At 34.6% G+C, this 14513-nt stretch overlaps 1 protein-coding gene across 1 annotated transcript; it reads left to right on the forward strand.

Annotated features, from left to right (window-relative positions):
* Nucleotides 1–4766: 4766 nt before the first annotated feature.
* Nucleotides 4767–8164, forward strand: Cxcl8 (C-X-C motif chemokine ligand 8). The gene is made up of 4 exons (XM_005333247.3): nt 4767–5280; nt 6171–6306; nt 6564–6647; nt 7082–8164. Exons 1-4 carry the CDS (start codon nt 5217–5219, stop codon nt 7101–7103), a joined length of 306 nt encoding a protein of 101 aa, XP_005333304.1. The 5' UTR covers nt 4767–5216; the 3' UTR covers nt 7104–8164.
* The last annotated feature ends 6349 nt before the right edge of the window (nt 8165–14513 follow it).

Here is a 14513-nt window from a genome sequence, read left to right on the forward strand (position 1 = left end):
AAATGTAGGGTTGTTGTGAATATTACAAGAAATAATATGCCATGCTTAGTCATAAGATGCTATTGTCATAATTATTCTTGAGTGGAAACCCTCTGCACCCACTGATAAATCCAAGTAGGTCAGATTCACAAGAGGATTTCATTCCTTTCATGAACCTTGGCTCTTTAACACCTACCTGGTTTCTCTTTGAGTCACTTGACAGTGTGTTTTCATGGCCTTCCTCTTCTGACCTAGTAGTGTATTGTTTCTTCCCCATTTCCTCCCCACCGGTATCTATTTTGTTTTTATTTTATTTTATCCCCAACTTTGCAGGGGATGGTGCCAATGATGTTATCCCAGGTCCAGTTCTCACTGGTAGGGAAAAGGAAGTGCATAGAAAGTTCATTCAATAGCTTTGGAGTGGACAGTTTTTACATTGTTTCAAAAGTCCACTGGAGCCTGCAGTAGTGATTTCCTGCTTCCTGGTTTAGACCCACAGGGAGAGATTTGGTCAGTAAGTAATATGATAAGAATCAAGAATGATATCCTATAAATGAGTCGTTGTGGCAAACAGGGAACCATACTAGAGGAGTGAATTAACCACCTAGAAATCAAAAGAGCTCAAATCTGGAAATGAAATAGTATGAGGCACCAGATGGGAGAGAGACCTAAGAAGCTTCATATCCTTATTTTTGCTATAAATTTTGGAGACTGAGAGACTAGCCCACATCTCCAAATATGTGCATAATCTGAATTATTTTCTAATTTGGCTTCCCTTTTATGTGAAAAATCATTAGGTAGTTTTCCCTTGAATTAGCTGTTCAGGAGAGATGAGGGGAATATGGAAGGACTAAAATTCACCCCTCTGCCTCAGCCACCTTTTGCCATTGGCTGTACTTTTTAACAGGTTCACTGAGGAGGTAACAGTACTTCAAAGTAGTACTCAGTTTTAATCATTTTTAAATAGCTTTGGGTTGTACTCTGATGGATGACAAAAAAAATCAAAGGTCATTCATATTTATGCTTAATATTATAAAAACATTCTCTTCCTCTTCATTCTGCTCCCTCTTCATCTTCTAGAACTTAACAGATTGTTTTCTGGAGTTTTCAACGTGGACATGAAAGAACAAGAATCCAGAAAGAGCAAGAATCAGTCATGGGATTCCATTTCTCTGGCAGCTAATATGGCTTAAAGATGGTAAACTCAGGATTAACTTACTATTTTCAAGTTATACCTTCAACTTACTCTTTATTGATTTTAGCCTTTGAGGGTTTGTAGGGGAGGTTGGTAAACTTCCTAAGATCCTTTGGGGATTTCAACAACTTTGTACCTTTGGGTTCCACATGGATTTGGAGCAGAGAATATATAACTTTTAAGACACTTTAATAGAATTAAATGGTGAAAATTAAAAAGGTTGAGAACCACTGAGATAATACTTAAAAGAGAAGTTAATCTCTTCAGTCTAAGCACAGTGGAAGTTATTGGACTTACTTTGTAGAACACCGTTAATGTTTACAGGGCTCCGTGCTCTGTGAAATGCAGGTACTGGGAAGTGGGCTCCAGTTGTTGGTTGCATGTGCTCACCATCCTTTATCCTAAAGTGTCTACTATATTTCTTCTACTCCAGCCCTAGAGGAGCCTGGAAAAGACTGGATGGTTAATTCACCAAGGAGGAAATTGCTGCCTGGTTGCACTGGTTCTAGTTTACCCACTCACTGCTAAATTAGAGAGCATGAAGTAAAACTGTACTTTCCATAGTGAATTCTTTTTGTGTTTATATAAATAAAATAATTGTCCCAAGGGAGAACAAAAACAAACAAAGATAAACCTTTCTACTTCCTTTTGTTGATTTTGCTCTTGTTTGGAGAGGTTGTGAGAACTGGGAATTTTGTGCTTTCATTCAGAATATGAGCACCTGTGATGTGCAGGCCTGGTGGAGGCTGGCACCCAGTGTTGATGGGCCTGGCATGGTTTCTGACTTTGTGGAATTTCCAGTCCAGTGTGTGACATATACCAACAAATGGACGCCAGATGGGTTGAGAGTGCATCACATCCATGGAATTCATTAATGTGGAATTCATACTTGACAAATTTTGTCATAATACTTTAAAAATCCCCAAGGCAAATAATTAAGGAGCTTTTGAGGAAAAGAGAAAAATTGCAATCATACCTCCTTGGATCAGCATTTCTGAAAGTTTTGGATTTTTTTTTTCTTAGTCACTTGACTTAATTGCTTGGCATTATTATTCACCCCAAGACATCAGTGCTGTCATTTTTAATGGAAAATTTACATTCTGCCAAATGATATCATTTTCTGTGATCTTTACTTTGAATGAAAGAAGTCATTTAACAAATAATATATTATCATTGTCATTTATAATATATATTCATAAGATATAGTATATTATCACAGGCATTATGAACATTTGAGTAAACAATGCCTAAATACCTTCAAAATAAATCTAACAAAGAAAATAAGTGTATACATACTTTTGTTGTATATATTTAACAAAGAAAGTAACGACTACAAGTAAGCACTTAAATTCAATTTTTTGTTTCATATTAAAGACAGATTGATCCTAGATTTCTCAAGTTCATAATAGCCCTTTTTTCCAAAACCTGTCTTTCAAACTGCAAACTTCATTGATTTGGGAGATACTATTATAAATGATACTTAATTCTCTGTGTATAAAAATCAATAGTTATTTGCTACACATAATTGTAAATTGAATCACTAGATATAAAAAAGAAAGCTTGTATAATGGCAAAAAGCATCTAGATAGAAGCTTCACTGTATTACCACAGTGAATCTCACCATCGTGTACATCCACAAGACTGGGGTCCTAATTAGAATAAGTTATATTCCATGCTTGTATAATTATATCAAAATAGACTTTACTGTCATGTATAACTGAAAAGAATTGATAATATAAGAATAATCTGTTGTAATACTCCTTTACTTTTTGATTGACAAACTTTTAAAGGAAATATGATTCTCTTACTCCAGGAAGGGATAAATGTAACTGTATTTTAAAGCAGGGCATCTTTGTAGAGTATAGCTAGTCCTGCTTCTTTTCCTATTTAAGACTATTTAGTCCTTCTACTTATGGTATAATGATTCAAAGGGTTACTTTTACAGAAGAGAGACAAGAGAAAAATAGTGTCTCCTCTAGTCACTTGTCTATATCTGATGGAAGGGATCCTAGAACATAGTGTATAGAAGGTCACATTGTGAGAGATGAATAGCATTTGAAAAGAGGTCTTTTGACCCTGTAAGTGCTCCGTTCTAAAAAGGAAGAAAGGAAAGATGGGAGGGAGGAAGGAAAGAGATCAAGGTTAAATGGAACTCATTAACTCAACTTCTAAGGATGATGTCAGGATGAAATAGGAGCTAAGAAAGTAGGGAAGGAGGCAGATATAGGGAGATGGAAATGAGGGAAATGAGGTTCACACGTAAGTAGAACTCAGCAAAAATACAAAGGCAACCTTCTGGGAAAAGTAAAGGAGAATTTGCACTTGGTCAGAACTCTTGAGCATCTTGGTGGTGCTGCTAGTATGAATGGGTCTTACTGGTGATGATTAATTGTCCATAAGCAGCTCTAGTTTGAAAACTCCTTGGAGTGGGTACCGTATCTTATTTACATGATATTCCATCTCCATACTCATGATATGAGTAGAAAATAAATAAGTAAATGGATAACTAAGTTCCTGAAATACTGACTTTAAAATAATAGGAGTTGTGTTTTACAGAATGAACATTTACTTTGCTTTTGAAGGTAGTGTAATCCAGACACCACTTTGTCCTCGAGCTTAGGTTTCTTAGGGGAAGACAAAGAAAGAAGTATGATTGCTCGGAAACTGGCCTTTTCATAAAGCATTGTGGAATTCCTCCCACACAACTTTCTGTGGTGAGGAGCTCACTGCTTTATCTCACTACCCAGGACGGAAGAAAAGCACTAAACCAAACTGATTTATGGATAAATTGAGTATTTCTCCAGAGAGGACAGCCTTACTCAGTATGCCTTATCCAAAGAAACTAGGACCTGTCTTGAAAGGACTTTTCAGGAAATTAGAACACAAAGTCATCTTTTTACAACTTGGAAAATTTTCACACTGTTCCTCTTTCTAGTGATCACAAGCCTTCAGGGGTTAACCTTGGTTTCCTTGGATAAGGAGCCCGAAAGAGGGGTAACTGGGCCAGAGTTTGAATGAAGGTGTCTTTTCACTAAGCAGGTGTGGTTTACATTTCCAAGGAGCCTTCGTGTGCCACTCCCAGGAGCAGAAGCATACCTGGACTCTACCACTTAACAGTCCTTGTATAGTCTTTGCTTAGATGTGCTGCTCCTTTTCCTCTTCCCCGTTGACTATCCTCCCATCCTTCAACACTCTCGATTGCTTTTGGAAGATTCTACTCTGATGCCCTTGACTGAAGTTAATATCTCAGTACCACTTACCTACTCTGTAATACAGTCAGTCCTTATGTGATAGACCAAACTCTTTTAAGACTACTTAGTCCTACCATCTCTAGATCCTCCACATTACTCAGAAAGCTGCTACGTTAATGGTTTTGAAACTGAATTATTTTTGTATGCAGCAGGTGCGCCTTTTAATTCTATTAACATACATTAATAAACAAAAATTTCAAGTTTGACTATGATCCTTGAGAGCAGTAACAGTTCCTGGAAGTGTTCCAAAATGCTTATAAAAGGACTTACCATAAATTATGTACCCAATAAAATTGGTTAATAAGATTACCTTCACTATCTTCACAGTTCGTATTATTTGCTTAAAGAAATGATCCTATCATAAAAAGAACAATCCATGACTTTGTTCTAACAGCTCTACTCTGTCATGGAGTAATAGGAGCTATCCATAAATAGAGGAATATCCCTGACAATAGTTTATTAAACCGGGAAGCTTGGGTATATGAAAATATTTGTTAACATTATTTCAAAGATCAAAGAAAACTTCAATCATACTAAAAACGTGATAAGGAACTGATGAGGGAAGTCTGATGACTCAGGTTTAGCTTCGAGGGCAGGAGGTGGTTGCATATTGTGGAATTTCCTCTGACATAATGCAAGGATGAGGGTGCATCTATTCTCTAGTGTTGTGATAATATAAAAAGCCAGAGGAACACTCCATTCAGCACAGATCCTCAGAGACAGCTGAGAACACAGCTTCTAGAGCAAGAGCCAAAAGGAAATCGGAAGAAACCACTTCATCTTGAGTAAACATGACTTCCAAGCTGGTTGTGGCTCTCTTGGTAACCTGCCTACTTTCTGCAACTCTCTGTGAAGGTAAGCACAGCTTTCCATTTGTCTCAATGTGATCTCCAGGTTGCAAAACTGCCCTAAATGCATTGAGAACAAACACCAGGAAGACAAAATAATCTTTGTAGTTATTTAATGTTAAGTTGAAGTTTTAGTATTTAGGCTGTAAAACACTTGGGAAATTATAAAGTTTGATTAATATAGACACTGCTCTTATAATTTATATTCTGCAATATGCATATATTTCATATAAAACTTTAATTGATAGAATATTCCAATAAGGACAACAGTTAACCAAATTATCTATTAATATTGAGAAGGTTTAATTCAGATAATTCAACTTCAAATAGTGCTATTTTACAAGCTTCTAATAATTATCAATTCCTATTAGGTTTAAAGATACCCTGATTGCTGACCTTGAGTTTGCTCCAATGAAATAAACAGTTTATAATGCTGATAGTTTAAATTTCTATAGTTTTTCTTTTAAGCATTAAAGATTTTAGTATGATATGACACCTCTGTGAAATTCATTTACATTTTCTGTTAAGTCTTTCAGAAAGCAGTTTCCGTGTTGGTGAACTTAGTTCGCATGTGTTAAATAGCACTTCATTATTACCGATGATTATGTAATACTGATTGGAAGAAACGGTATAATGAAGATGTCAGCCTAGCACAAAGATAACTCTAATGTTTTATGTAGAAAGCTATTCGATGTTTTTAGCAATAACTTTTAAAATAGAACAAAACTTAGGTCAAGGGCTAGGACATCATCTGGACCTCAGGGTCAAGACTGGATTTTCTAGAATGTGATGTTTTCTATGTTACTCAGATAATCATGTTGGGATCAGAGAGGGAGTAGCTAGCAGAGCTGTTCCTCTTGATGAAATCCCTAACCATTCTTTATTTCTTCTTCACAGCTGCAGTTCTGACAAGGATTGGCACGGAACTTCGATGCCAGTGCATAAAAACTCATTCCACACCTTTCCACCCCAAATACATCAAAGAACTGAGAGTGATTGAGAGTGGACCGCACTGTGCCAATTCAGAAATCATGTAGGTACTTTTAAAAATGATTAGTTAATTTGCTTAAGCAAACCTAAAATTTGAGGAAAGTGGAAATATCCAGGAAAATTCTAGGTACTGGGAATATAGAAGTGAGCCAAACAAAGCAAAACTGATAGAACAAAACTTAGGTCAAGGGCTAGTTTGAAGTTGAAGGCTACTTTGGTCTTAGATTATGCTTGTACTTGAGGAACCATGGTTAGAATGGGAAAGGTAAATACTGCTATTAACCATCTCTCCCATTTCAGTGTCAAGCTTGTTGATGGAAGAGAGCTTTGCCTGAACCCCAAGGAAAAATGGGTGCAGAAGGTTGTGGAGCTATTTTTGAAGAGGTAAGTTTTTTAGAAAATTATTTAAATTCTTCATTTATTCGGAGGCATAGAGTCCCAAAGTCAGACCATTAATTTCCTGCTGCTGCTTCTGAAAACCTTTTAATTAAAAACTTTTTAAAAATAAAAAGCAGCAATAGTGAGATGGCTATATTTATAACTGGTAAAACCATGCATTTCAGCTTGTCCAGGGAGTCTGCTTCTGCCTGTGACCTGTATCATGAGGAAGGTTTCCTCTGTACTTCACAAGTGTTCTATTTTAGATATTTTTTTTCTGATCTCCGTATATACAGTCAAAATTATAAGACATTTCTAACACATGAATGTCTGAAAATACATTAATTTTTCAAGAAAATATATTTTCAAGAACCTTACTTGTCTCCTTATTAGAACATTGATAATATTGAATTATTTTATTCTCTTTTGTTTATTTTCAGGGCTGAGAATGAAGATCCATGAGAAAAAAAAAAGTGTTCTCCATGGTATCCAAGAATTCTTCAGTAAAGATGCCAATGGAATTTCAAACAGATCTAATTCAGCACTTCATGTATTGTGTGGTTGTGTCATGAGGCTGCTAGATGAAATATAGGATGCCCAGCTAAATTTAAATTTCAGTAAAACAACAGATATTTTTTCATGGCGTCATGCAACATGTAGGATGTATTCGTTTAAAACAACTGTTTGAAATTATGTCAAAGTTTAGGAATTAGAATTGCTAGAAATGTGATATTTCAAAATTACATAAAAATGATGGCACAATGATGTTTTCTATAAATCCAAATTTAGCTGGAAATCATAGATTTTTTTATTTATGAAATCTGGCAGATTCATATCTCATCTGCAGACCAAGATCCACGAATCTTTGGTTTCTCCTTTATTCCTAAACTGGGGAAAAACATATCAGTTTTCCATCCTACCTCACAGGGATGTTTTGAGGACATGTGGAAGCACTTTAAGTTCTTTTTGTGGTCATGTTAATTATTTTCAAGTGTAACTTATTCACCTATTTATTATTTATATATTTATTTAAGCATCAGATATAGTTATATTTGTGCATGAATTTGAAACAATGGAAAAGGGAAAGAAAGAATCTTGGTTGATAAAATAGTATAATGATGTTAGAGTGAATTTATATTAATTGTAGATATTAAATTTTGTTATATTATAGAAAATTTGATCAGAATTTCCAGACTTAGTGGGGAAAAAAAGATAATCAGTTAAAATTTATTTAATGTAAGCAACAAATAATGCTTCACTGTAGGTGTGTCACTGTTACCTGAAATTTTAGTTGAGCCGACAATCCTAGTTTTGATGATCTTGCTCTTCCCTTGTTATTGGTAGCTTGTTAGCAGTGCTATGATGAATTACAGAATCCTGAGTTAGGACTACTTTTCTCAAAACAGTCAAATTTCAACAGTAAGCAAAGTAATTTCTTAGTGACAAAAATTTATTTACAATGTACAAATAAATTCTCATAATTTGATTTAAATTATTGTTTTTTAACTACCATTGTTTTTTTAAGATGCTTTTATGAATTCCCAAAGACTTTTTTCTACTATGTATGATATCATGGAAATATAAATGTAACTACAAAACATTTAAAATATAATTTATTATCAAAGTTATCAGATGTTTGTCTTTGTTGCTTTAACTTATTGTAAATCTACTTGTTTATATTAAAATAAAATTTGATTCAAAAACAAATATTCTGCTTTAGGATTTCATGTACTATTTATCTTTTATTATAGATAAACAGAACCCCTTTCCAGATATGGGTTACAGACAGCTTTGGTTTCCAACATAGGATGTTGGAAATTTTCTCTCAAATTCTCACAGCATACTGTTGTGCTAATAAGTCTGACTTTAGATTTTCAACCAACCAGTCTATGTGTCCGAATATCTGAATGCAGATGGATGGGATTACTTAAACAGGGAAGAAAGTACACATTATGATGTGTTTATCAGCAATTGAGAAGTAAAACTGACACATATAAGACAATATAGGCTAAAATATAATTATTTATAATCTGTGATAGAGAGAAAAGCCTGTTTCCTCTTAAAGTTCCCAATTCACATTAACTCACAAAGAAGTAATAAAGATTTAATAAAGTAATAAAGAAACCAACGCTGATTTTCAGTGTTCAGAAACATCTTGATTGTTTCCTTCCAGAGATTTCTCCCTGCCTATATCTCTTCCCAGGCCATGACTTGGGACTCTTATTTTTCCTCTGTGTTCTGACTGAATTTCATTTCCATATTCTTCTCTCTCACTTCAAGGTTTCTGTCCACCCCACTTTGCAGTCTGTCATCCTGTGGGTCTCATAGATGAGTGAATAAGTAAGATAATAAAGTAGTTTTTAAAAGTTGTAGCTAAGCAATACATAGCATACTTTGAAAGTAGAAGCCAGGGTTATCTAACGTAACTAGTCTACGCTTTGGAAAGAAATTCTGAACTAGATCTGAAGGATAAGTAGGAGATAGCTGCATAAAAGGAAGAAGGGTATGTAGAGAAGAGCAGTCTAGACAGAGGGAGGAAGTAATCTGTAGGCAAGAGCACAACACGATTGGAGAAGTGAAAGGATTTCAGTGTGACTGGCCTTGGGCATGAAACAGAAAAAGTACTAGCAACAAAATACAATGTATTTTTCAAAAAGCTTAGCACAAAAATGAAAATTTTGGTGGATTTCAAATTGTGAACCCTAGATGCAATTCTTCTGCGTCTCTTTCCAAAAAAGAAATGGAAGACCAGAAAAGAAACTCAAAAAGTCCCCTTTTAGGAGCTTTTCAGTGTTGGTTGAAGAGTGAGTCAATGAAAAACTCCCAACCTTATATAAAACCTCTTAGTGTATTAAATACATATCTTCAATCTGGTCAGTGTTCAAATGTAAAAGCAAAATGAAAACACCTGCACCAGCGTGGTAAATCCTTTTAATGAGTACTCCAAAAACCTACCTCCAAAAACCTACCTCTCAATTTCCTCTTTATCACCTTCATTGTACACTAAATGTCTTCTTCACTGTCTCACCGTGTTGTCACTGACTGTGAGACAGCAAAAGATTTCATTAGAAGGCCATCACTTAGATCAAATTGGAATTTCAGCATCATGTAAGTGAGCCAAAAAAAGGAAAAATCATAAAAGGAAAACAGAAAGAATCTAGGGACAAGAATGAGATAAAAGGAAAAACCTATCAAACTGCTGAAATTAAATTTTTCCTTCATTTTGCTTCAATGATATGAATAAATCAAGTATATTGACATGGCTTTCATTTGTATAGATGAAGATTTAGACACAAACTTGAACATGGAAGCTCTCACCACAGACCTCTGATTCATTTGTGAGATCTTCAAATTATAAATCTAATTTTCCCAAATAGAAGCCTGAATGCAAATACACAAACACAAAGAATGATAAAGTGTTCACCTTAAAACTATATTAAGTGTAAAATACCAAAGTAAATACATTGTGCATGCAAAATCTTAATTGTCAAAATTCTCATTTTATTCTCAAAATTTTGGTAAATAAGTAATTTTTTACTGCAATACAGCTATTTTGCCATCTGGGCTGTGTTGGAAAATTTCACAAGAATGATGAACTATTCTGATTTTTGCTTATGGAGTAATAATATAGCAAGTTAAAATTGCTTACGAATGTATTAAGGAAAGTTTGAGAAACCAGTAATTACTTCACTCAATTGCCTTAAAAGAAAGGTGGACATTGCCTCAAGTTAGGTTATCATTAACCAAAGATGTGGAGATCATAACAAATAGGGGGTTTTCCAAGGCATCAGGGAAAATGCTGATTTTCAATTTCATCCTGCAAGATTTACAGAAGAGGAAATTAGGAATGCTCTAAAAGATCATACATGGGCAAAACATCTAGCTCTTAAAACATTATTTGTTAAGATGATAGATGAACAAAAGCATACTTTTGATGGAATACAAAAATGGGAAACATTCATCAACATTTCCGCCAGAAGTTTGTTTTAGATAACAAAGAAATATTCTAGTGGTTTTGTAAAAAATTATGGTGTGGAGGAGAAGATACACTCTCAAGATATCTAGCAATTACATTTCACAGGGCATAGATTTAGCTCATATTTTAATCATGTTACAATGAAATTCCATTGTCGGCATCCTAAGTTAACCTTTGGTCATAGGCCCCATTCTATGTTTCATTTGCAGTTTTAGTATTGCCCTAAGTGGGAAAGTTTTAGTATTCCCTATTTGCATAAAAATATACTACCAGTAGATGCCTCTGTCTAGATATAGTTTTTCTTTTTGCTTCCAAAAATGTACACTATGCCCCTTAGAGCAATACCCTTGAGAAATAAGTTATTGAAGTGGCTTGTTTCTGCTCAGGTCTCCCTGGGTCTCCAGAAGCCTCATTGTGATGTGTGTGAATTATCCCCCCACGGACTTTCCACCCTCTTTCCATTCTCTCAGGGCCTGCCAGTTGTGCTTTGTGAATAGCTCATTCCTAAACTTTCTTAAATAAGTGAAATTTTGTTATTGTTTCCATTCTTACTTATATTTCTGGTTATTAAAAAATTCATATTCCAGGCTCCTTCTGAAAAGCTTGACTGAATCAAGAACATTTGTAGAATAGACTGCTAGATATATCTGAAGGTAACTTTGGGTGGAAATTTCTATGGATGTTTCCCATCTTGATTTCCCATGAAAGGCATGTTCTTTATCTACTTATCTTACCAAATAATGTTAAAAAGTCTTATGACAATGATATTTATTTAACTTTATGTTTATCTTTGGGTATATATAAAGCACAGAAATATGCCTTTCTTTATTCATTATAAGAGTTGAATTCTTTGACCTTTATATAATCTTTTGTAGAATTCCTAATTGCCACTTCTCTAAATTTTGTGGATTGAACTTGGCCAAGAATTATTCTGATACCTGAGTAAAGAAGAAAATCTTAGTATTTTCCTCCTTTTTCTGTTTTCCTGATCTGTCTTATTCATCTTCACTTATGAATATGTTTTATAGGCCTCTATGCTACCATGAAAAGGACACTAACATCTACTTTTCTAGCACCAAACTTTGTTTCTGAATATTTTGACTTTCTAGTTGCCCAAAACAATTTATGTAGGTACTTTTCCCCTAGGAGGGGGAACATAACTTCATAATTCTTAATTATGAGCCACATACCTAGTGACTTAATTCTAAAGATTGTAATATGGAAAGAGGAGAAGAAAGAGTTCATAGTAGAGAAACCTGAAAAATACTATCTCATCCAGAGATCAAGTCAATGTCACAAGTGGTAATGAGGTCATGAAAATGGCAACTCACCTTTGTGGTCTTCCTCCCCAAAATACATGACCTGAGGCTAATCATGAGGAAAACAGTAGATGAATTCCAGTAAGGAATTCTACAAAACACTGGACTAGTGCTTCTCAAAACTATCAAGGTCATCACAATAAGAAAATTCTGAGTCAATGTTAGAATTAAGAGGAGCCTTAGGAAATCTTACAATTAAACATCATGTGATATCTGGAATCGATTCTAGAACATAAAAGGACATTAGACAAAAACATGAATATCTGAGTCAGGTATAGATTTTAATAACAATGTATCAACCCTGATTCATTAACAGACTTACCCTAGTAACATAAGATGTGGATAATAATGGAAACTGGGTATGGGATTTATAAGAACTCTAAAATATCTTCTTAATTTTTCTATAAATCTACAATTGTTTTTTAAAAAGCTTTCTTTTAAAAAATGGGAAAATACTCCCCTACCAAATCTATAGCATGTAATAATATTTTTTTAAAAATTTTAGTTGTGGATAGACACGATATCTTTATTTTTGTTCATTTATTTTTATGTGGTGCTGAGGATAGAACCCAGTGCCTCACATACGCGAGGCAAGCTATCTACTACTGAGCTACAACCCCAGCCCAGCATGTAGTAATTTGAATTTTTCTGCCAGAAACAGTGAAACTAGAACATGGGCTATGAAGCTGAAATTTGCTAATCATGTCCTGTAGGCAGTGAGAGGGCCCAGAGTATTATAAAGCACATCTGTACAACTGTCTGACCTCAAGTGCTCTTCTCAGCCACCATTTGGTCAAAAATCCCCTCCCTTACCAGATCTCAGTGTAATTTGAATCGTGATGATGTAGAAAACCAAAACAGGATATAGGGAGATAGACCTATGGAGATCAAGTAAGTCATACTGATATACATAACAATTAAAATATTTAGGCAACATTTCACGCAGTGAGACTCATCTTGACTAACTTAACTGCTCAGGAACATATGGCCAGAATTCAGCGAAAACTAAACTCACTTTAGCTTTGCTTATAACTTCCTTCTTGTACCCTATAATTTTCTTGCCTCACATTCTGTTTTGGTAAAACCAGCTTCTGATTATTTATTTTTGTTTTCATTTTAAATACATTCCCAATTTGTTCTCTAGATGCAATAATTTAGATTGTATTTCCAGGACAGATCTTTCCAGGCTGGCTCCCCTCCATGACCTGCCCTCACCCCTTAGCACTGTCTACCTCTGACTGGTTAGAAGAGTCTCCAGCATATTCTAACATAACCTGGAGATGTTCTGGTTTGCTCTAAAAACAAGGAACTTGGCAGCCAAAATCAGAAATATTCTAGAAGGGTTATGTTGAGTAGACCTAGGCAAGGAATACTCAAGATAATTTGGACAAGTTATACTGGAATTCTGACTTAAGAAACATGTCTGAATTCAAATCTGTCCTGTGTTTCTTCATCATGTTTATCCAGGTTAAGAAATATCTATACAATAACAAATCCCTTACTTATCTTTCTTCTTTCCTTTCTTTCCTTTCTTCTAACTCCATGGCACAAGTCATCTGAGACCTTTAACATTTCTCAAGATTCTGTAATGCTGACCTGTTTCCATCCTTCCCCTATTTCTCTACAAGTCAAAGGTTAATAATAAACAGTAAAATTATTTTTCACTGGGCTTCTGTGACAATGGTGAGTAAATCCTTCTGAATATTTTATACCAAAAATGTATTTTTTGCAAAGAGTTAGTGACAAACACTTTTCATATAAAATTTCCTTACTTTCAGTATAAATAACTATTTACTTTTCTGAAATGTAGTAATATTAGTGATTTATTTTACATAAAATGGGAACTGCATTCATAGTTTTTTACAATATTCTGAAATAAAGTGTTTGCAGTAAAAGTTGTATATACACGTTAAAAACTACAATTTAAACCTCAAGTAAAGGCTCCAAGGAACTGCTTTTCATTGGGGAAAAATGGATCATACAAATTTTAAAAATATGATTATTCCAATGTAAGGAAGAGAGTCTTTCTTTATTGGATATAAAGGGTTTACAATAATGAAATATAATAGTACACATACACACGCATGCATATACACCTTGAGTTCCTATGCATGTTATTTATTTGAGATTATTATATTCTTTCACCTTAGTACATTTTAAGAAAGGTAATATTATCATATTTCACAATTAAGACTGAAATTCAGAAACTAGGCAGTTAATCCATCAGGATTCTTCATAGCACTGAAAGGAGACAGGGAAGAAAAACAAAATTGAGAGGCTGGTGACAAAATAAATGCTCTAAGGTTCAATATTACAAACTCTGAGACCTAGAGAGGTAACTGGAGTAGAAAATAAACTCAGAGTTTCCTAACCCCCAACAGGAACCAGGGTATTGGAAGAGGGGAGGGGCAACAGAGCAAGAGAGGAGAACAGAAATTCTCTTAAGGCCACCCTAAAAACATTTGGAAAGACAGGCAAAATTTAAAGCATAACAGTAACAGCAGTGTTCTTAAAACAGAGCAAATAGCTTAAAGCCAAATCTTGAAAAGAAAACTGATCCAGGGGTCCACAGCCTTC

Source organism: Ictidomys tridecemlineatus, chromosome 9 (assembly GCF_052094955.1).
Source record: "Ictidomys tridecemlineatus isolate mIctTri1 chromosome 9, mIctTri1.hap1, whole genome shotgun sequence".
NCBI lineage: Eukaryota > Metazoa > Chordata > Mammalia > Rodentia > Sciuridae > Ictidomys > Ictidomys tridecemlineatus.